At 41.2% G+C, this 23,530-nt stretch overlaps 1 protein-coding gene and 1 long non-coding RNA gene across 2 annotated transcripts in view; one reads left to right on the top strand and one right to left on the bottom strand.

Annotated features, from left to right (window-relative positions):
* Window positions 1-11,116, bottom strand: part of LOC140706668 (uncharacterized) — a 39,076-nt gene extending 27,960 nt beyond the window's left edge. The window contains exon 1 of the long non-coding RNA XR_012086454.2: window positions 10,919-11,116. This is a non-coding gene — a long non-coding RNA (uncharacterized LOC140706668). The remainder of the gene's footprint in view (window positions 1-10,918) is intronic.
* Window positions 11,117-11,166: 50 nt separating this feature from the next.
* TRAF3IP2 (TRAF3 interacting protein 2) overlaps window positions 11,167-23,530 on the top strand; it is a 30,485-nt gene continuing 18,121 nt past the window's right edge. Inside the window, exons 1-3 of the mRNA XM_020805339.3 lie at window positions 11,167-11,426; window positions 17,736-17,803; window positions 18,902-19,648. Of these exons, the coding sequence (XP_020660998.3) occupies window positions 17,788-17,803; window positions 18,902-19,648 (763 nt within the window). The 5' untranslated portion in view covers window positions 11,167-11,426; window positions 17,736-17,787. The remainder of the gene's footprint in view (window positions 11,427-17,735; window positions 17,804-18,901; window positions 19,649-23,530) is intronic.

A 23,530-nucleotide genomic window follows, 5' to 3' on the forward strand; every position in this document is an offset into this window, starting at 1 on the left:
TGTAATACAAATTTACAATTTTAGCAGTTAATTTAAAGCAAAGAGTCCCAAGATGGCAAGAATAAAAGAAGAAAAATAAGAATGACTTAATTGACTGAAGGGAAGGCCTGCTTGAATAGCCAAGTTTTCAGCTGGCTTTTGAAAATGCCCAGCGAGGGTGCCAGCCGAATTTCAGTGGGGAGGGTGTTCCACAGCCAAGGGGCCACCGCCGAGAAGGCCCAATTTCTTGTTTTTTCCTTCCGGGCCTCCCTCAGCGTCAGACCCCTCAGCCGTCCCTGCTGGCTGTGTCGGGTGATTCGGGTAGTTCTGGGTGGGAGAAGACGATCTGCCAGGTATTGAGGTCCCAAACCGTTTAGGGCTTTATATGTAATCATTAACACTTTGAAGTCAGCGCGGAAACGGACAGGCAACCAGTGCAAAGCAGCCAGAGTGGGGGAGATATGTTGGTGTTTTCTCACCCCACTAAGAAGCCTGGCTGCCGCATTCTGGACCATCTGAAGTTTCCGCGTCAGCCTCAAAGGTAGCCCCACGTAGAGTGCATCCCCTTCCCATCAAAATTACAATCAGCCCCACTTACCTGTTGTTCTGGAATCATGTTGTGACTAATCCATCAGGCAGAGCTTGTCAGGACGAGTGTACAATAAGACCACCACCACTCCCGCTACCCTGTATATGTGCGAATGGCATCTGCAGTTTCACTTCCTTGTGGTTTATTGGAGCCCCACATCCAATATACAAGGGAACTTCCTTGTGGCCTTTGTCCTGCCTCCTTGTAAATCGCACATATATAAGGTTCCTGTATATATAGGTATCCACTATAAATTATGGAACCAATCTTCAGCAGATATGGGGGATCTACTATATATGTGTACTTAAAACAACCAGAAGATCTGACCAGACTTATTCTGACCATATGATTCAGATGAGACTATGTAATTTAAAGATTTTGATCACAGTTTTTTTCTCTCTTCCCACTCTGTTAATTTGTTTTCCTTTTATATCATATCCAGTATATTGTAAACTTATGGATCAATCATATTTTACTATTTAATCTTCAGGCGCAATCTTACATATGTATTTGTCTGCAAGTCTGGACTTCAATGGACTTCCTTCTGAACAGGCAAGGTTACATGTTTACCTTTTTTATGAGAAAAATATCAAAGTAATCATGCAAAAAGAATATTCAAGACAAATTTGACAACAGGGAAATCGCAGTAGAAGGGATAGCAGATGTGTCAGAGAGCAAGATTTAGAGAGATAAAGAAAGCTGAATGCAGACTATGACTTCAAATCAAAATAACCAACTGATCTGTAGACATGCGTGATCTAGTCATACTGGTAAGCATACTGTAGGTATCACCACTGTTGACACAGATTTCTATGATAATTTCCAGAGGGAGAAATTTATTGGGCGGGGGGGGGGCTTCCCCATTTAGTAGGTACTTTACTATTTCTGTTTTGGAATAGTAGCAATACATGCAATGTTCAACCTATTGAAGTTCTGCAGATTGTTGTAAGAAATATTCATATTCCAAATACTTTATGTTTTACTTCATAGTTTGCATTTGGTGATGCAATAATATTTTCCATTAAAGAACCATTTCTAGGTGATTTGTTTGTGGAGTGCAAGATTAGGAATTTTCTTAGCTGCACGGTCTGATGTGCCCCTTGTAACATGATCAGTGCCGACATTTGCCATGGTGAATTACACAATTTAACTCACACATGTAAAACACTAGTAGAGTTCTGGCCACTATGTTACAGAAGACATCAGTTAGAAGAGTAAAGGTGAAATACAGCATCTCTGTGGGCTAAGGAATAGCCTTGTTGAATGCCTTTGGGGCGAGGGGGAATCTTGCAGAGAAGAAGTTAGAAATGTTCAGTCTGTGCACTAAATGTGGGCTTTCAAGGCTCTTAAAATACATTTCTGAGCTGCCCTAGATCACAACCCCTCACCAGCCCCCCTCTTCATTCAATTCCACATTGTGCCATCAGTGCAAAGCTGACAGAGGAAAGTTTACTGCCTCCCTTTCTTCCAAATGATGACACTTAGAGTGGCCAATATTAAAAATAAAATAAACACCTCAATTAAAAAAAACAACAACAGCCGCCTTCAACCGTAATCTAGCACAAACACCAAGGATAGGCTCCCTTGTCAGGGATTTCCAGAGCCTGGAAGCAGCCACCAAGGAAGTCTGTCTTGTGTCCCCACCACATTTGCCTCTGAGAGTGACAACAAGATATAGTCCTCCCTGATGACTACAGCTTAGATTGCCAATTATTCTGGTTAGAGGCAGCTTCCCCAGTTACTGGATATATAATTTTCTCCCACTTAATAGCCTTGTGGGTGAATGATCCAAGGACAGAATGCAATAGGCTCGGGGAAGCCTGCTTCTCCTTGTAAATGACTCTTGCTCTATCAAGGTGCATATTTCTCAAGCGTAGTGTCTGATCTTACACTGAATGCTGCTACAGCTTTTCTTAATGCCGTATGCATTTTAATACCATGAACTGTTTTCCTAAACAACACATTTTCTACTGCTTCTTCTTATCCCTTTATTCATCACAGTAACTCCAGAAGCATAAGGAACCTGGTCCTATTGTTTATTCTTGTCCTTTTAATCATCATGGGTCTGCAAGGTAATGATCAATGAGCAGATAATAGAAAGCAAAGGGGAATAAGGAAAGATTAGTTTGCTGCTGATGTTAATTAAGGAGATGTGTATTGCTGTGGGGAAAACTTTAATAAATAGCAAGAGAGAGTTTTAATCATTAAGAGCATTTTAATTGGATGTTCCTTATAAATTAACATAGCAGCCCTGTGTTCAACACTCTTTTGTTTGGATATGAGCATCATATAACAACCCCCAATGAGCTATACTCTAAAAAAAGTATGATGATTTAGCCATCCCGGAAACTTCTTGCAGCCAAAACCAGTGGTGAATGTGGCAATTCCATCATCAGCAGTTAAATTATAAAGGGACAAGATGACATTTGGAAAAAAGCCAAAAAGTGATTTTATTTAAAAAAAAGTGAAAAAGTTATTTTATAGAAAGAGCTTTTCTTTTTATTCAATACCTTTCAAATATTCAAATATTGGAGGCTCAATGAAATTAATGAACCAAACTGTTTTGCAAAATCCAAAGAAACAAATGGATGGTGTTCTGTTCACCAATTTTTAGTGTGGTATTTTTTGATCTTTTTTAGTATTTGTATACTTATTGTTTTTAGCTTTAAATATTGTCTTTTAATTATGCAAGCAGACCTGAGTCCTTTTTAAGCAGAAATACCAGGTAAAAGTATTTTAAATAAATTAAAAGCACCTCTGCCCAATGCAGATGCAATTACTCTTATTCAGTTCAGACTGAATAAGCCATTGTAACCTGCATGTGTTTCCCTTAATTCCACGCTTCAAACCAAGGGAAGGAAATTTAAGTCTTCTGAGGATGGTTTCAAACGAACCATAGAATCATTTTTCATCCTGCTAGGGGAAACTATGCTTTCCACAAAGTGTAGTTGTTAAGTTGAAATCCTCTGGACTTCCTCAGTTATATTAAGGGCAATCACACAAGCAGAAGGGGTTATTTTCCAAGCTATGTGCCTTGAGCCTGGTCTTTCCAAGTATACAAAAAGAAGTGCAACAGCCAGCCAGGAGAACCCAAAACCCCTTGCCCAGTTGCTCTTATATGCATAGATCTTAACTGTAAAATGGTGGTTTGGTTTCTTTTCTTGACAACGTTTTTCATTTTCTGTCTCTTCCCCAAAAAATCCAACATACTTCTCTTTACCTTTCTCACGCCTAATCCCTTATTTCTGCTTTACCTTCTCTGTGTCTCTTTGTTAAAACAGATGGTTGGGACCTGAGGTTACTAATTTACCTTAGCTCAGTCCACAACCCAGTTTTGAATACTTATCCACTAGTACAGGATCAGTGGACTAACATATTGTGACAGATGAGAGTGACATAACTGAAGTTTCTTACAGAGTCCACAAAATCCACACTCAGAAGACAATACCTGCTATCTCTCATTATTTGTGCTTAAGCTATACCTCCAGTAGAGCAACTGAGGAGGAACACAGTGGAACACAGTTCTAGGATTTTTCTCCAACAAGAGCAGCTACATCACATGTGGGCACTCCAGGGTAAATGATAGCTCTCCTTACTCTGACAACAGTAAGAGGGCATAAGGAAATCTTCACATATAGGAAGTCACAGATGGAGGAAAATCATCAAACAGTGGCTTTATAATTTTTTCCTTTTCCTTGATGTCCTACTTGATGCTAGCAGATTAAACAGTAACACAGATTTGTTTAGATGCCTAACCAAAAGCTAAATGATTGTTGTTTTGTTAAAGATCAAGTGTTTTACAAGTTGAACTTATGCAATCAGAAGACAGCATCACTAGATTCAGTAGAGATTACTGCCTCATAACTAAAGCCCTAATTTAATGTCATAATAATCCTAATAAGTCAGATATGATAATGCCAAGTACGACTACTCCTGCACAGGGAAGTATGAGAGAGACAAAAGAAAAAGCACTTTATACCCATGCAGTCATGATAAGCTGTTACCCTTCAAAATGAGAACTACATACCACTTATTTTAAGATGCATTTTCTAATTTATTTAAAATATTTTTTTACTGCAACTTTCTCCTAAAACAAGACCCAAAGCAGCTTACATCCTTGTAACCAGCCCCAGTTAACAATCTGGCTGCAGTGTTTTGGACACATTGAAGTTTCTGAACACTTTCCAAAGGCAGCCCACATAGAGCATATTACAGTAAAGCAGCCAGAGTGTAGCTAAGGTATGTATCATGGTTGCCAGATTAGACCTCTCCAGGAATGGGTGCAGCTGTTGTACTAGTTTAAACTGCAAATGTATTCCTGGCCACCACCAAAACCTGGGCATCCAGACTCAGAGAAGAATCCAGGAGCATACACAACCTATATTTCTGTGATTTCAGAATCAGTTATATATCCTTTCATCTCCTATCAAAGGGCTGGGATTTGATCCTTCTACCAGCTTATGAATGAGAGATGTGGAAGTTCTTGGTGATCCTTTCCTTTTTGTTGTTGTTGTTGGTTTGTTTTGTTTGTTTGTTTGTTTGTTTTTTGTTATACTAGTAATTCCCAAGAAGGGCACTGTTCCAATTTCAGATGTTACACTGGCCTGGTTCCTGTGCATTTAAGAGCAGCTGGAATATTATGATTAAAGTTTTCCTTCTCATTTTAACCATGTGCCAAGAGAGATAGTTTTGTCAGGTATGTTTCTACATTTCAGGTTACTCTGGATGCTCTTAGACCAAAATCAGATTTGAAACACCCCACAGTGAAATCTCCTTGCACATGCCGCACCTGGAGTCTAGTGGAGTTTATTCTGAGATGAAGTGAACTTCTAGTGCTCTGCAAGAGTACCACATGTCCTTCTAGAGCACTTGAATCATTTCTGTAAAAGCCTGGAGAAGGGAGAAAAACAAGATTGCAATATTTGCTTGCTCAAGCAGAAACTGAATGGGCAGTAGTGGGTCCAACAGTACCACAGAAAACAAGTAAAAAATGAAATAAAGCTATGCAAAAAGGCTTGTCAGGTCTCTGTGAATTGCTTTGTGTCCCTGAGCCTCCAGGCAGGAAGCCAACATGAGATTGCTTTCTGAGTATGTGAGATGTTTTTAAACCAAGGATGAGCAATGTTGTGGGACAACAACCCTCTCCTGCCCTAGTCAACCCAGCTAAAGCAAGAAACACTGGAACATATGGTCCAGCAACAGCCAGAGGCCTGCATTTTCCCATCCCTCCTTCATATGCTGGGCATCCGTCTCCATCTATTCCTCATTGATACCAGGACTATTGACATGGTACAACATGTTTGCAAATGGATGCATATTGTACTTTTACCTTTCAACCCATGCCTGCCCCACCTCTGTGACATTATAGAAACCGTCTTTGTGACATCACAAACCTGATTTCAGATTTTGGCCCCAAAACCTTGGGACATCAGATGCTGCTCACCTGACAAACCCACACATTAGGCTTCTTTGAGTGACTCTTCACTTGGGCTTAGGTTCTGGATCATGTCTCCAAGCAAACACAATTTGTTTTCTGTTTCCTCCCTTCCCTGACCCTCCACCTGGCCTTCCATTTTTCTTTGTGAATTAATGTTTTAAAGCTGATTTATATAGCCAAGATCACACTGCTTAAATCAAAATGGGAGAATAATCTATTGCCCAAAAGCTCAAATTAGGTTTGCAAATATATTCAGTTGTCTGATTCAAATATTTACAATTTGTAGTTTTTATGGAACCCCAGATGTCCTCCTTGATGTTGCCTTCTATTTTTACAGCTTGATATTACTATTTTTACAGCTTGATTGAATTTGTTCAATCACTTTGTAATATTTTATTTTCAGTGTTAACAGCTGGACAAGAATTCTAGACCCCATATGAATATGGGCACATGGAAGAAACAAACAAGCAGGTTGCTTCTTGTTCTGATGGCAGCATTTGCCAGCATAGCCAAATCACTAGCTGTGCTGGCAATTCCAGACCACAACACAGGCCACCAGCCTTTGTCACCTTGCAGGACTCAATCTACAGTACTTCATCAATGAGGGATATGTTCACACAAGACAGATGCTCAAGGCACTGAGGTCAAACTGCCTGGATCCCTGGTTAACAGCTAATGATTTCTCCAAGAAACTGAACGAAGAGAATAGGAGAGTCATCCTGCTTTTCCCCAACAATATTCTCAAGAACCTGGTGCCATTTTTCTCTCTCTCCCCATCTCTCCCCCCTGTGACAGTACACAACCAGAAAGAGCCAAAAGCACAACAAGGATTTTATCCAAGACAGTTAAATCACACAAGTCATGAAATAGGTGATGAAACAGTGAAGTATGCCTTTCAAGGTGCCTGTGTTTGCAAATGCAAACTGGGATATTTTTTGTTCTCTGGACCTATACATCCAAAACCTGAGATGCTGAAGTAAGGCATCCACAACGCATTGGAATCATGCCACCAACTTTTCCTCCTTACCCAATGGACAGCACCTTGACAATGAGAAAGTTTAGTGTGTCCATGATAGGGACGTGGTGGTGCTGTGGGCTAAACTGCAGAAGCCTGTGCTGCCGGGTCAGAAGACCAGCAGTCGTAAGATCGAATCCACGCGACGGAGTGAGTGCCTGTCGCTTGTCCCAGCTCCCGCCAACCTAGCGTTTTGAAAGCATGCAAATGCAAGTAGATAAATAGGGACCGCCTTGGTGGGAAGGTAACAGCATTCCGTGTCTAAGTCGCACTGGCCATGTGACCATGGAAGATTGTCTTCGGACAAACGCTGGCTTATGGCTTGGAAATGGGGATGAGCACCACCCCCTAGGGTTGAACACGACTGGACAAAAATTGTCAAGGGGAACCTTTACCTTTACCTTAGTGTGTCCGTGCAACACATCTTATTATGGGCTAGGAAGCATTCCAGGATTACAGTTGGGGAAATGACTGCCACCTCACAATTTCTATTTATTCATTATTATTTATTCAACATTACCACTTTGCAATAGGAGGGAAGTACAATAAAATCACAACAGAAAACCAAAGCATCAATTCAAAGCAGGTGCCCAAACAGATTTAAAGGTCAAAGGCAGGTGATCTTGTAATTTTTAACTCCTACCTAAAACTCCATCAGGATGAAGCCATCAAACTAATGTATACTCGAAGGCTTTTACGGCTGGGATCTGACGGTCATTGTAGGTTTTTCGGGCTGTTTGGCCATGTTCTGAAGGTTGTTCTTCCTAATGTTTCACCAGTCTCAACAAAGCCTGGCTCCCAGCACTGAAAAATACAACCTGCAAAAGGTCAACGAACTCTACCCAGCCACAAGGGCAGGTGACTACTGCACACAAAAGACCAGCTAACGACACCCATCAATCAAAGCGACAGATCATCTCTCCCCCCTTATCACAAAAAAAAAAAACATGCTGATCACCATAATCACCCAATCTCCTGAAAAGGACAAAAGCTGTTTCCACAGCTATAAATGCTGAGCTATCCCACAAAACTGCACTAGAGCACAGAGTTTTGACTCCTGCCCTCTGAAGATGCCGGCCACAGAGACTGGCGAAACGTTAGGAAGAACAACCTTCAGAACATGGCCAAACAGTCCGAAAAACCTACAACTATCAAACTAACTTTAACCTCTGCTTGAAGTGAATCCCACTAGAGGGGGAGAAATTGTTCCATGTTCCCATCAGCTTAGCATCGCTTAATGGTAGGGCCTGCAATACCTGAAATCTGTTGCTCAGTTCATACCGGGTTAAACACTCACATATAACACAATTTAAAATGGGAATTCCGCCCTGAAATGCAATGAAATGCATTAGTAATGAGGCTTCCAAAGACTGTTCCTTCTTGAACTTCAGCACTGTTCAGATCATACAGAGCTATCATTCCCAGATCTTTCACATAAGTACAAAGCTCAGCTATTTACACCAGTTTAAAACTTGATCTCCAGAAGACAAGGCAAAGGTTACTGTTACATACTCAACTGCCTATGTTAAACAAAATTTACCTACAATAGTTGCAATAAAGGAAAAGTAGCCATGCGATCCATCTATAGAAACAACGTTCTGGGTTAAGTGATACTTTTATTGACTGTGTATGAAGAAAAACTCCACGGAACTAGAAAACTCACTTTATTTGTGATGCTTTACTGACCAATAAAATTATTATCTAACCCAGACCTTAACTGAAATATATTAATTTTAAGAGGAAGTCACAGGATTGGTTTCAATAGGTTTTAAACTATAAAATCCTCTGCAACAAATTGTAACACACTGATCAACATATCAGGCTGAAATCTATTCTGCAAATACAGAATGTGCACCTTATGTCCTGCTTGTCTAGGAAGTGTCCCAATAACAAAGCAAGGGACTATTTAAAAAATGAACAAGACCGACACTGGGGGAGCAGTTTTCCTTAGCTGGCTGTCATTCTTGCAAAGACAGTCTGGAAAACTTCAGAGAGTGATCAGAGAACCAGTAGACACCTGTAAGGTCCCATTGAGAACTTGAGAGGGAAGCTATAATCTTGTACTTTTGTATTCTTTTCCTTTCCTCCTACCCCATTTTTATTGTTAGATAAATTGCCTGAGAGAACATGCTAGATTTACAGGAAACCTGAAAGTATGTTAACTGGAAATGCAGCACTTTCTCTCTTTTTTTAGTAGAACAGAGAAGCTTAGCTCTAATCTCTCGCTGCAACTCAAACAATAACTTACATATTACTGAAACTACTATTCATGGCAACCACTACTTCCTAACAATGGGAGCCATGAACCTCAGCATGTTTACTTGGAGACAAATCCTGCTTCCCAAACATACTGCAATAGCAAGGTTTCCTTTGACTAGGGCCTGTGGCCAAAATGATGTCAAGAGCAATTTTCTTCCTCCAAAGGCCCCCCCGATGTAACTCCCATTGAAATAAATGGGATGAAAGTAAAATCATGATTAACAGAGACCTAACTTCAGCTAAATCACACTGCAGTCTTATTTCCACTCGGGGGGATGGGGATTGTGGGATCCTCTGGAACAATGGGAGGGCTACAGCAACTGTGGGGAATATGCCAAAAACACTTAGGATCCTGCCCCTTAGGATGCCTTCTGGAGAAGCTGCCATTGCCTCCAGCAGTGACTTATTCAAACAGGACGGCACTTCCACTTGTTCAGTGCAGCTCTGCATTTTTTTTTAAAAAAAGAGCTTTCCTCCATCCTACCACCAAGTGCCCCTGTAGAGTTGCAGGGATCATTTTTTGGGATGCAGTAGAGAAGCAGAGCAGGAGAGGCCTGTTGGAGCAGAGTTCTGCCCACCCAGTTCCCAAACATCTATGCAGCCATCCAATGCCAACTCTTGGAGACCATGCCTGTACCTTAGGGAATCTGGCCCATCTTCACACTGACTGAACCAATCTGTGCCAGACCCTTGGAACATGCTACCCATTTTGCAGGGATATGTTCTGATGATTAAAAAAAACAGTTTCTGTGTTTAAGAATAAAGTCCTAGTGACTAGATGGTCATGCATGAGACCACAGAAGGCCATCTAGCCATCAGAAAGAAACAGACTGGAAGAGCACAGCCCTCTGCTGGGGTTAGGAAAATCATACCTTTTTAGGGAAAACAGCACTTTTCCATTTCTAAACAAACAAAGCTGGGTGGCACTTGCACAAGCCAAAATGAGGATGAGTACCTTGTTTAGATCAGTAAACTATTAAAACCAGGGTAACTTCTGAGGCTTACAAGGCTTGGTTTTATCTCTTACAGAAAAGTGCAAAATCTCTCTGCCCAGAGGGAAGCTATAATCTTGTACTTTTGTATTCTCTTCCTTTCCTCCTACTCCAAATATTTTGCAGTGGGCAGCCCAGGGAAAAGTCCTACAAGACTGGAAAGCCACTTTCTGAGAGAAGGGCAGGCTATAAACGAAATGCATGAATACTGTTTGTTTTTGATACGTATTTTGTGGCATAGTAAATGCGTGAGCTAGATAACTTGGCAGGTTGGTTAAATGGTTGCAGGACCTGAAGCTGGGAGTTCGATTCTCCCCGGTATCTTCTGGGAGAAGAGCCAGCCTCTTTGCCTTAGGCAAGCAGCACAGTGCCAGAGAGCTCCCCCAAGAAAAGCAGGATCTGAAGTAGTCTATAGCTAGAAAGTCCTGGAAAGGGTTGCTGTAAGTCGGAACCAACTTGATGGCACACGTTAATAAAGGTCTCACCCACTTTTGTTCTTCCATTGTGAAACTCCTACACCCACCCAAAAATACTGATCCTGGTAGGAAGAGCTTGGAAAGTTTAACTTTGCAAAAGGATTAATTGCAGTAATAGTTTCAAACTCATTCACTACAAGTAATTGGTTATCATTCCAGTGACATCCTTACCCGGGAAACTCCATACTAGGTTTTAGACCCACGCACAGCAAAGAGAAAGAGCCATGGTGTCGTGGCTTCTGCTGTGTCTCCTACTCCGGCCGCCGAAATCAAAGTACAACCAATTTCCCTGTAAAGCTGAAAGAAAAACACGCTGGTTTCCTCAGACGACCGCCACCCGGACCAGCGGCCACGCAGCCTCTCTCTCTCTCGAGTGGCTGACGGAGGCCTCCTCGGGGCTCGACGGCGCGCCCGCCCTCGCCGGCTGCCCGGTTGGCAGCCGAAAGCAAGGCCTCTCCCTCCCGGTTGCTATGATTTGCATACAGGGCTTCACTTCCTGGTAGAGACCGAGCCAGTTCGGCAACTTGGGCTTACCTGACGGGGACAAGGAGAGGGAGGAGAGGAGCGGAGAAGCCCCAGAACCATCCCAGGAGACGAGGGGGAAAAGGAGACTCTGGGGGTTTTGTTTTGTTTTGTTTTGTTTCTAAACGAGGTTTTCCCGCTCTTGGGATTGTCCAAGGTAAGGGCTTAGCAGGCCGTCGCCGTCCTCTCCCTTCTGTAGTTTGACGAGCTGTTGTTGACCCACTTTTTCTTCTATGGTTGGTCTGGTGGCTGCCTGGGCGTGTTTCCCCCCCTTTTTTTTTTTTTTTGCTTTTTTTACTGCTACTTTTCTTCCACTAGCAAAATGGTTGAGTGGAAAAGCTTGGTAACGTCTTAAAATGCAGTTGAATTAGATTGGATTTGATTAGAAGCAAGACTTTTGGGAATGTGGAGTCTTGTGCTGGTGTTGTGAAATCATTTGCGTCATGGTAAAAAGAAAGAAGAAGAGGGCCCGGAGGCAAGAGCAGCAGCCAGAGGCGTAGCTGCACCCAGGTTGGACCCTCTGCCTTCACCAGGATTCAGTGCCTTTCATACTCCAAAACAGTTACATCTACACTTAACGTATAGGCTGCAATCCTCTGCTCCCCTGGGATAACGCTCCATTGAAATCAGTGACACTTACTTCACATCAGTTAGGTACAGGATTGCACAGTCAAATTTACTTAAACGTAAAGATGTCGTCACATTTGGGAGAAGCATCAGACACACAGACACAGGTTGCTGTGTGCGCATTCGCATGTAGGAACACATGGATTGTCACTAGGGCCGCAAATTGCTGTTTCTCAAAGCACTAGTCAAAGAGATCTTCAGATCCTTGTGTCTTCCTGAAAATTAGTGATACTGTACTATTGCTGTCAACAGCACAAATACAGTAGGGAGTTTTAGAAAAGAACAATAGAGAACAACGGAGCATTTGTGGATCAGTAAAATATGCAAGTTTAGGAGTTACACACTGCCATTTTATAACATACAAGAAAGTTAAGTCTAAGCATGTTAGCTATTTGCTTACAAGACCCTGCTGAACTCTTGAGATGGATTGTGGTGGTCCTGCTGCATAGCTGGCTTCTATTGGACATTTGATTGTTTTTTATGGGGCAGGGCAGGGCCTTTTAAGGAGTGGGGCCCCAGGCATGGAATTGGTGAGATATGGCATCCTGGTGGATTTTTAAATCTTCTTCATTCTATTGGGCATTTGTTTGTTTCTTATTTTTAAGGAAAACTCTTCTGTGCTTCCCTTGTTGCTGTACATGTTTGTTTTGATATGTTAGATTTATTTTACTATTCTGCTTGTTTATTGTTTTGATCTAAGCCAGCTTGATTAATTTGAAGATGAAATAAATAATAAATCCCCATGGAAGTCTCCTCCTAAGCATGGCTATGAGTCGACCACTAGTGTCTGCTGTTTAAAAAAGAAAAAATGTGAAGTACATGTTTGCTTATAATTTGGGCTGAGCTTACAATGCTCAGATTTGTATTTTACATGGCTTGTTGATTCTGAAATGTTCAATCACCAGCCAATTATTATTAATAGATAGATGTTAAAACGTATCTCTTATTTTTAGGAGGATGGGAGGTTACCTCAAAATAAGGGATTGGTTGAAAATTGGTTGTCAGGGATTTACAATATTCTAGTAGTGCTTTGGGTATAATATAGTTCTGCAAAGTAATATAGTTCTGTAAGGAATTGAATGCAGAGGGAAACAGAATAGTTGGTTAGTGGAAATCTAGGTTTGCCCTCCTGGGACATATCCCATGTTGTTTTTAATGTAACAGAAATACTTGTGGTGAAAACATAAAAAACTATATTCATTCTCTCTCTCACACACACACACACCCATATTATGCACACTCTTTGAAGGAATGGGCTTGCTTCTTAACACTGTTAAATAGCATGACATTGAAGGTCTTTAAAGTTGGAATTTACCTAGTGTGCCATTTTCACTGCACATTCTCTCTTAATTGCTGTCAGGAAAAGATATGATTGAAACCAGGCTAGTTTAGTCAGATTCGTTCTTAGGAGATCTCAAATGTTGGCACAAGCCTTTAAATGGGAAACCACAGATTTCAAGGCTTGAGCACAAGTCTGTGAGCTTCCTTGAATGTTCAGGCTGCTAGGTTGTGACTTCAGGCCTGCTGAGCAGACAGTTTCATCCAGGATAAACTGACCAAACAGAGAACCCTTGTCTCTTTTTATGCTCACTCTCCTTACCTTCCTTGGAAATGGAAATGTATGCAGTTCATTATCCATGGACATAATCATTTGGCAGTGAATGATGCTTCTTCTTCTTCAGTGTTCTACGAGCTTAGAGTGTTCTTGTAGCTTAGAGGATGTTGCTCCCACGCTACCTGGGGTACTTCCCCCCCCTTCAGCTATTTCAACAGGCCAAGTAAAAGACTTGCAGTGGTGCTTCAACATCTGGGCCTTTTACAAGTGAGATTTGGAAGAGCCCGCCCACAAGAGACTGTGTTTTCTATAGAACAGCTCACTGAAGACTGCAAAGACTTGTTTATTATTTGTAAAAGGAATCAATGTTGTGCAATTCTGTATTTCAAGAAAGGGAAGGGAAGAAAGGGGGGGCTGTAAGTAATATGGCATAGTAGTGGTGTCCTGCACATGTAATGTTTCACAGATGTAATGTTTGGATTTATTTTTGTAAATAGGGTTGGCTCTTGCGCCTTTATACCCTGCTATGGACAGTAGCTGTTGTGTTTATTGATTTCTATTATGTTTGGCATTGGCTGTACAAGTGCAAGCTGACAAAGGAAAAAGTAGAGAATAAAGTCAGAAGAATATGTTGTTTTCCTTTATTAATTTTTCTCTCCCCCCCCCCTTTTCCCCCATCTTCTTTGGTAAAGGGTGAAATTCACTCTGTCTTATACGTATGCAGAATCTCTGTCTGTCTGTCTCTGTTAGTCATACGGTAGTTTATTTGCATCCTGTGTTTCCCAGTGCGGTTAAAGTGGTTTACAAAACACATTTAAAGACTGCAGTAACAGTTCTAACTGTTAACACCATAACATTAACTCAACTATAATTCATTTAAAACACTCTGTTGATAGCATTTTTAGCATGATTCTGTTGGATTTCTGTTTTGGTGATTTGGATTTGGCCATTGTGTTCCTGATTGAGCTCAAGGGCTAAACCGATTTGGTGAATGAAATTGTCATTTTGGCAAATGACTTGGCTGATGGAATCAAAAAGGCAGAATAACCTCTGCATGCTACATACGTACTAAGAGGAATATCTGGTTCTGATAATATCAGCAATAGCAATGCATTAAATGACCCACTAAGCGACACAGGTTAATGATGGTCCTTTGCATTCTATGCCAGGGAAAAGAAAGAAAAAGCAAAATGACCAAAAGCCCACCCTCAAATTACTGAAAGAGAGAACCTCTACCCCAGACCCTGTGCCTTGAGCCAAGAAAGACCTACGTACTACCCTCATTATCCCTCTAACGGCAGAGCACACAGGCAGACAAGATAGAATAAGCTTCTTCTTTGGGCAGATGTCCTTATGGAAGGGACACACATGCACCAAAAATATCACCATAAACCACCAAAGTAGCAGCAACTCTCTCACGAAGGCTTCAAGGCCTGGGAGATGGTGCAAAGTTGAGTATTTTAGCAGATATAGGAAAAGTTACTCTTTTTGTATTCTAACTTCTGTGATACCTAAACTAGTATCGCTACTGCTCATGGTTGCCAGAGGTTTCCCGGAGTTATAGTCCCAAAAATAAACTTTGCAAACTCTAGGGTGAAGATACAAAAGGGCTGTGTTAACTTTCTGGTGTATCCCCCCCTTTTTGTATCCTGCCACCAACAGCTGTAAAAGCCTTCAGGCAGGCTTTTAACAATCATGTTTTAATCCCCGAGTGTCTTCTTAGACTTACAGTATGTTTAATGTTTACTTGTTTTTAATTATTCAATTGTATTTTAATTAGCATATAGTTTAATTGTTTTAATCTTTAATTTACTCTGTTTTAAATTCTGTTCCTTTTAATATTGTGATCCATTTGAGTCCCCTTATCAGGAGGAAGGCAGCATATAAATAAAACAAACAAACAATAAATAATACTCCGTTTGGAAAGTTATGTTTTATCAGAATTATGTAGGTTCTTCTCCAGAGGCAAATATATATTTGATGTGATTATTTCTGAATGGGCAGAAGTTATTATGGTTGAAATCTGTGTGACTATTGATGTGTGGATATAGATCTCAGTACTTTTTTCTTCTTCAGAAACTGGAGAAATTGTGTTGAATTTGTTTTAGTTTGATATTGAAGTTTTCCTTTTATGTAACTGCAGAAGGAGTGAGGCTTGAAGGAACATATCAAACCAGCTCTACTGGAAAACATTAGTGTTTTTTCAAACTTGGCAAGAAAATTAATTGTGGAGAACATGAGCTTTCTCAAATTAAATGCCAGCATTTTTGGACTAGAGAGCTGCACAGGTCAGAATGGAGAAACAAACAGTCATTTGGAAGGAGAGTAAGCTTGTACATTTTCCAGCCCATGGCTATTCACAGCTTTCAGTGGAGATGATCACTGGATTGGAGCCACACCACAAAAGAAAGATTTAGCCCTCCGCTACTCCTGCACCATAGACCAATCTGAACTAGTTGCTAGCCCTAGCTGCTTTGTGAGAAAGTAAGAAAAGTTGGAAGCTCTGAATATGGAGCTCCCATGACACGTTTAGTTCACCCCTCAAAAAACACAGCTTTCCAAATTTGCCGTTTGTGTGAGAAAGTTGCACATGGGAGGCAGAACCCTTTACAGTAACTGATACTGTCTGGGACTGTTAGGTTCAAGAACCAAGATTCATTTGATGGCACTATACAGTGGTGCCTCACATGTTAATTCGTTCCAGCAAAATCGCTGTAGAACGAAAACATCGTAAAGCGATTTTAAAAAGCCCATAGAAACGCATTAAAACCTGATTAATGCGTTCCTATGGGCTTGAAACTCACCGTCCAGCGAAGATCCTCCACAGCACGGCCATTTTCGCTGCCCGTGCAGCGAGGAATCCGTCCCAGAAAACAGCGGGTGGCCATTTTTTTACCCGGTGGCCATTTTGAAACCGCCGATCAGCTGTGCGAAAATCTTCATTTTGCGATAATCGGTTAGCGAAGCAGGTAACTGATCATCGCAATGCAAAAAAACCCCATAGGAAACATCGTTTTGCGATCACTTTTGCGATCGCCAAAACTTCGTTATGTGATTTCATTGTTAAACGAAGCGCGAGGCACCACTGTACACATATCTATAGGGATTTGAATCTATAGTCTAAAATCGCTGTATCGGATACTCCAGTTAAATGTTTATAAGCTGCTGGAACATATAAACATTATTTACTAAACACAAATCAAGTGAAGGTGCTAAAGCAAAACATGATATATTTAGAGCATTTATGATTTTTTTCCATAAAAAATTCCAGAACTACTTCTGTTTTGAATTTTTTCATAAGATACACTGGCAATGCTGCTTCTCTTCCATGGGGCCTGCACTGTTCTTGTGTAATAGGAATGTCTGGACTTTGTTCTATTGCTGACTGCTTGTTTTGTTTTGTGTAGCACATAACAAATGCAGGAAGAAGAGGAGCAGGGTTTCATTTCATCTGGGATGGCACAGGGTGCATCTACACAATGAAATTAGAGCAGGATGGATCAGAATAAATACTGTAATGTTGTTTAAGGTTGCATAGAGGTGCAGTATGCCATCTGGTGGTTTTGGGTTGGGAAAGAAAAAAAAGAAAAAAAACATTATAAAACAACAACAAAAAGATCTGCCTCCTTATCCCCTCCTTTCTCCTCTTCCTTCTAAGAAGTTTTCAATTTTCTGTTTTTTCCCCTAAAAGACACAGCACATCAGCACTGCCCTACAAGGCCTTAAAAAAACTTTGCTTCCTCTCTCTGCCCCATCTGCAGAAGAACAGAGGAAGCTTTAAATTTCCAAGGATCACTGACTGCTTAACCTTTGGTTCAAGTCCAGTGATTGCATGTGTTGGAAACCAAAACAGAGTGATCCTACCCACATGAAAAAAAAAAACAGTTCCCCCGACAGGGAGTCCAAAAGGTGCAGGTAGGCATGCATAAAAGATATGCATCCAGGTTCTCAGTGACACTTGCTGTATGTTGTGTGGTCACTGGAAAAAGGAGCAAACGAGTCCATCACCAGAGCAGATCAAATAGAAAGAAAAATCCTGGTCTGGTCACATCCACAGTATCTTGAACAAGACAAAGAAAGACGCCTTAAGGGAGATGAACTATTTCCTGCTCCACCTCTTGTAATAAATAATTGAATTCCGCAGGGTGTGCTATTGGGCCTGAAGAAGTAGGTTTCTTCCCCTTTATGTGCTCTGAATTTAGAATCTTGCCATTAAAAGTAGTTTGATTTTTCAAAACCTTTTGCTGTAATCCTCAGTGGTCAAATTTTTTCATTGCCTTTCAGTTTCCATTTCCAGGGGGTACATATTTCCACGGAATTCATTTGGAATATTGAAATGACTTCCTTAACAGGTAGGTGTACCATTATACAAAACTATTCATACTCAGAAGCCATTCAATTAGAGCTGATAAAATGTATCATAATTGTGATAATTGCTTGGACCTATCGCTGATGTTCTGCAGGTAGAACAATCAGAAATGTCTTCTGCTGCTGTTGCTGCTGCAACCTTTTATGAACCAGTTTGGGGAAATTACCGTGGAAAAGGAAATTACTCAATTTCTATTGATTTCCACCATTCCACTAGTGAAAGCCTGACTTTGTTTCTTTAATCTTGAAACATGATACATGAACAATTAGTTTGGGACCTTGCACCCTCTGAAATGCTAAGGGGGAGATTCAGGCATTCAAAATGCCAATTTAAAACAAACAGTTCTCTCTACCATCTGCTAAAACGACTCCTTCATAGAGGTTTAAAAATTGCTCACCTTGTTGTCAAGATGAAGAGGATTTGGGAGAGGGGGGAGGGGGGAGGGTAAGAATTGAGGAAGAAGCACTCAAGGTGGGTTGTGCCTGACGTAGGCATTTAAACTGGGTACCGACCAAGGGGCATACCCTTGCTCATAGGTACATCCCCTGCCTGAATCACGCAAACGATATCCCATGCAGCAGTGATTGTTAACCTCAGTGGGGCAGGTGCGCTTTCAAGAGTGGCATATGTAGTTTGAAAACGCAAATTGAATGTTACAATGTTTTATTTGGAAAATGAAAAAAAAAATCCCATTGCTTTCTTAGTCCACAACTTATTTCACCATGTTGTGACACATAGTAGTGCCCCTGTGATCTTGCTTTATCTCTGCATTGTAGAGTTCCTTTTGAAGGGATCATACCCTTGTACATCCACTGCATTTAAAATTCCCCCCACCAAGTGTGCCTGTCCTCTGCTGCCAAATAGTAACCCTTGTTTCCAAATGCTTTGTACATTTACAAATACTTGTGTGTGTTTTTGCAGCATATCAGATTTCACATAAAGGTGTTGAATGAGGACATTATTAAAAGGGCATACAATTTTTATGTTTATCAAAAGGGGATGTAGCTATGAAATGGCCAAGAGCCACTGACATAGAGCAAATAGGAAGTTATATCTTATTTTCTGTTTTCCCTCCTTTTAGTTTCTGCAATGGGTCGAAGTATACCAGTCGAAGTGGATGAATTGGGAGACTGGTCCCTATTTACAGAACATTCACCATCTGATGAAAATATAGAGAACCTGGCATCAATGGGATCCTATCTGTCTCACGCCACTTCACATGCAGTAGCTGGGCAACCATGTTTTTGCAAGCACCTTAACTGCGTAGGTCATGACAGTGCTGCAGCAGAAGCATATGACAGTGTTCCTCAACAAAACCACCAGGCTTCTAGAAGGGAGACATCTCCTGGCCCATCCAGTGAATCAACAGCCTCCTCCAGAGTTTACTTTTGTTCTTCTGATCCAGCCAACCAATTGTTGAAATCTCAACCTTCAGCTGATTTTCTTGACACTGGGCACAATGGCGGTAATTTGCACAGAGGTTCTTCATTAGATATTTCTCACAATTCACATAGTGAAGGTCAGGAGAATGCAAAATCAAGCCAGCCTCCGGATAATCAATTGCCACTAGACCTACAAACAGAAGACGCAGGATATGATTCCCAACCTTTGGATGTTATGGGCATCAGGCAACTGGAACCTCCATTGCCATTGACATCTGTCTTTAACCTGCAGGACCTTCCAAGGCCTTTGATATCCAGAGAGTATCCACACATGGATCCTCAGCCATATCCTGTAGCTCCACGGGTACCTCATCCAAATGTTTCTCCACAGGCTCAGTGGCATCCTAGATACTACAATCCTGGTGATACATACTACCAGAATCCACGTAAGTTAATTGGGCATTGGTAGTACAGTACTTCCCCGCTCCCTTTTGCTAAGGGGTGTCCTTTTGTAAAATAATACTTCATGTTTTCTGTTATAAAAACCTGTTACAAGATTTCCATATATTGTATGTTGTTGTTGTTGCCGTTATGTGCCATCAGGTTGCCTCTGACTTAGAGTGACCCCATGACTGAGTGAGTTGAGCAGTGCCCCAACTGCACTGCTCAACTCTTGTAAAGTAAAGCTTGTGACTTATTTTATGGGGTCAGTCCATCGCGTATTTGGTCTTTCTCTTTTCCTGCTGTTTCCTATCTTTACCAGCGTTATTGGCTTTTCCAGAGAATCCTGCTTTCTCATGATATGTCCAAAGTAGAACAGCCTAAGTTTCAACATTTTTGCCTCAAGAGGCTTGATTTGATCTAGGAACCACTTGTTTGCCTTTCCGGTAATCCAGGGTACCTGCAAAGCTGTCATCCAGCATTATATTTCAAATGAATACTTTTTTCCCTCTCCAGCTTTCATACCCTTGCATGGTGATCGGAAATACAAGAGCGTGCATGATCTTGGTCTTAGTGTCCAGTGACATATCCTTACACTTGATTATCTTTTCTAACTCCTTCATTGCTGCCCTTCTTAGTCTCATTCTTCTTCTGATTTCTTGGTTGCAGTCTCCGTTTGGATTGATGACTGAACGAAAGTATACAAAATCTCTAACTATTTCAATTTCTTCATTGTCAGCACGAAAGTTGTGTAGTTCTTCTGTGGTCATTATTTCTGTTTTCTTAAAGTTCAACCGCAGTGGGTCTGTAGGAGGGTGGCTAGGTATTTTGCTAATTCATATGTCGGGGAGCCGATGGCACTTACAATGGGTCTGAGTGGGATTGAATCTTTGTGGATTTTGGGGAGTCCGTATAGTCTTGGTGGGAGAGCTTCTGTCCTGTAGGTTTGTTGAAGGACGTTGGGGTGCAGGGAGGAACTGCTGATCAGCATATTTGTTTTGTGATTTTGTTGGTTGGGTCCCATTTCAGTTTTCTGTACGTGGTGGGGTCTGGAAGTTCCCTGATTTTGTCCTTGTATTCTTCTGTTTCCATTATTACTGTGGCGTTGCCTTTATCTGCTGGCAGAATGATGATGTCCGGATCTGAATTTAGGGACTTGATAGCATTTCTCTCCTTTCTTGTTATGTTGCTTTTTGGGGGTTTTGCTTTTCATATTGTGAAATTGCTCAGATGCTCTTATACTTGTAGCACTATCAGTAGTTGTTCAATGCCGAATAAACCCAAACCAACTGACTTGTTGCAACCTGGAGGTAGCATTTTGCTTGTTTGCTTTTCAACATCTGTAAGGCATGTAATTGCATCCTGACTGCTTTTCACATTTCCAATATGATTACTGGCCAAGCATCAGTCATAATCGCATTTTGGACTTAACGTATCCTAATGTATACCTTTTAGACAGTAACAATCTCATATGCTGTGTTCCTAAACAGCCATCTAGCTGTGGGCATTTGCTCCCCAACATTTAGGATTGATTTGGGGTTTCCTTTCAAAGGCATTTTCTGAATAGTCTTTCTTTGGAAATGAATGATGCAAGGCAGGCTCCCGGTGGCAAAAAAAAGGTATAAGATTGCTTGGTGCAGCAGTTACTCCTGTTCAAACAAATGTAAAGTCTTTGGAAATGGGCAGCATTCCCAGCCCTTGCACTTTTCTAATAGGTCTCATATTTTTAGAGCATAATTGAGCCAAAGCTAAGAACTATGGGGGACAGTGAAGTGAATGTACTAACAGCAGAGCTAAATACGTCCTTTAAGGTTGCAACATTATACATGTTGCTTTTCCCAAATAAACCCCATTTATATATTCCTGGCATTTGTTCCCACCCATCTTTCTATAATTATAATCAGTAACCATTGAAATACTGTAATAATTTTAAAAATCTGAACATTTCCTTCTGAGTAAACATGTATGGATTGTGCAGTACTTCTTTTCCATTGAATCAATTGGGCCGAGAAGTGTTTACCTAACTTGGTTGGGCCACGTGCCTCGGGCTTTCATGAAATCTAAAACTACAGAAAAGCCACAAGCACTTTGGGGTGCAAACTAGCTAAAATGAAGCATTTAAAGCTGAGTATTGGTTCCAGTGGAGCCATGGAGCACATCCTTAAATCACTACCATGGGACTTAGAAAAGACTAAAATTTTCAATTTTAGGTAGTTTAGTTGAAGTTTGTTGATGGATAAATAGTCCAGACATTTGTTTATTAGTCTTTTTAAGCCCAGCCGAGAGCGCGAAAGAAGTACAGCATCATCGGCATATAAAAGGATTGAAATCTTACGATCTCCAAGAGTTGGAAAATGGCCAACCACGGTTAATAGTTCTGGAGCCAGGTCATTTAAGAACAGGTTAAATAAGGTCGGAGCCAGTGGGCATCCTTGCTTGACTCCCTTGTTTGTAGGGATCTCTTCGGTAAGGAGGCCATCCCAAGAACATCTTATTCTGCAAGAGGTGTTAGAGTACAGTTGCCTGATGGGATTAATCAAATTGGAAGGAATTCCGGTTCTCTCCAGCTTGGACCAGAGTAACTGCCTGTCAACACTATCAAAGGCAGCTTTTAAGTCAAGGAAAGCTACAAATAATTTTGAGTTGGCTTTTATGGAATACTTATAAGCAAGATGGGACAGGACAGCACAGTGGTCCAAGGTGGAGTGGCCTGGTCTAAACCCAATCTGTTCAATGCCTAGGATGTTATTCTGGGTGATCCAAGTATTAAGATGGACCAGGAGATAATTGGCATACAACTTGCCTACTATTGAGAGGAGGCTAATTGGCCTGTAATTCTCCGGGAGACAAGGGTCCCCTTTTTTGTATATAGGGGCAACGATGGCTTGCCTCCAGGATTCCGGAAGAATTCCACTGGTAATTGCCGTTGAAAAAAGTCCTGCCAGAATAGGGGCCCAGAAATCAGGGTTGGATTTCAACCATTCTCCCATAATCATATCAGGACCAGCCGCCTTACCAGTCTTGAGTGAGGCGATTAGGACTTTAATTTCTGAAGTAGACACTTGCGGCCAATTCGGGGTGGCAAATAGTTCGGAAGCCTCTACGGACGAAGAGGCTGTGTTGTCAAAAAAGAGGTTTGAGAAGTGCAATTTCCAGTCGTAGACAGGGACTGCCTTGGGATCGTGACCTTTCGCTTTGAAAGACCCATTCGCTAACGCCCAGAAGGAGCGAGGGTTAAAATGAATTGTGGCCTGATAAAGTTTATCCCATAGCGCTTTCTCATATTTGATCTGTTTCCATAAGCTGTATTCTGTACCCTTTGTATGTTTGTATGTATTTATTATGCCAGTAAAGGTATCCATCACTCACACTACCATGGAAATTTATGTATATTAAAATTGTTTCACTTTCCTTGGGTTGTGCCCATGGTTTTTGTCTGTAAAAGAAACCAGTTTGTTGTGGAGAAAAATCTGATTGCTGTGTGCAGGCAGTTTTTTAAATAGCACGTGGCACTTTTTCTCATAAATCTGAATGGGTTTCTCTGCACTTTGGGCTTGAGTCTCAATTTCCTTAATTGCCAAGATGTTCTTATGTCACAATGTTAGGTGATATACTACTTGCCGTCTGTGGCATTTAAATTGATTGTTTCCCTTGAGAATATACTGTGAATGTATTTCCATCACATGAATGGTGAAGGTATCCTGCAATTCTGAAAATGTTAAATCAGCTAGCATTACATACCTTGCATCAACCAGCAGAACAGAACATTTCGGGACAGCAGAAATGTTATCTGAAATGACCAGGACTAGCCTTATCATTACCACTTGGGCATCAGCTATGACTCTGGCTAATTTCTCTCTGTGAAATGGGGAAGGTTCTACTTTATC

The sequence above is a fragment of the Pogona vitticeps genome, chromosome 1, assembly GCF_051106095.1.
Source record: "Pogona vitticeps strain Pit_001003342236 chromosome 1, PviZW2.1, whole genome shotgun sequence".
NCBI lineage: Eukaryota > Metazoa > Chordata > Lepidosauria > Squamata > Agamidae > Pogona > Pogona vitticeps.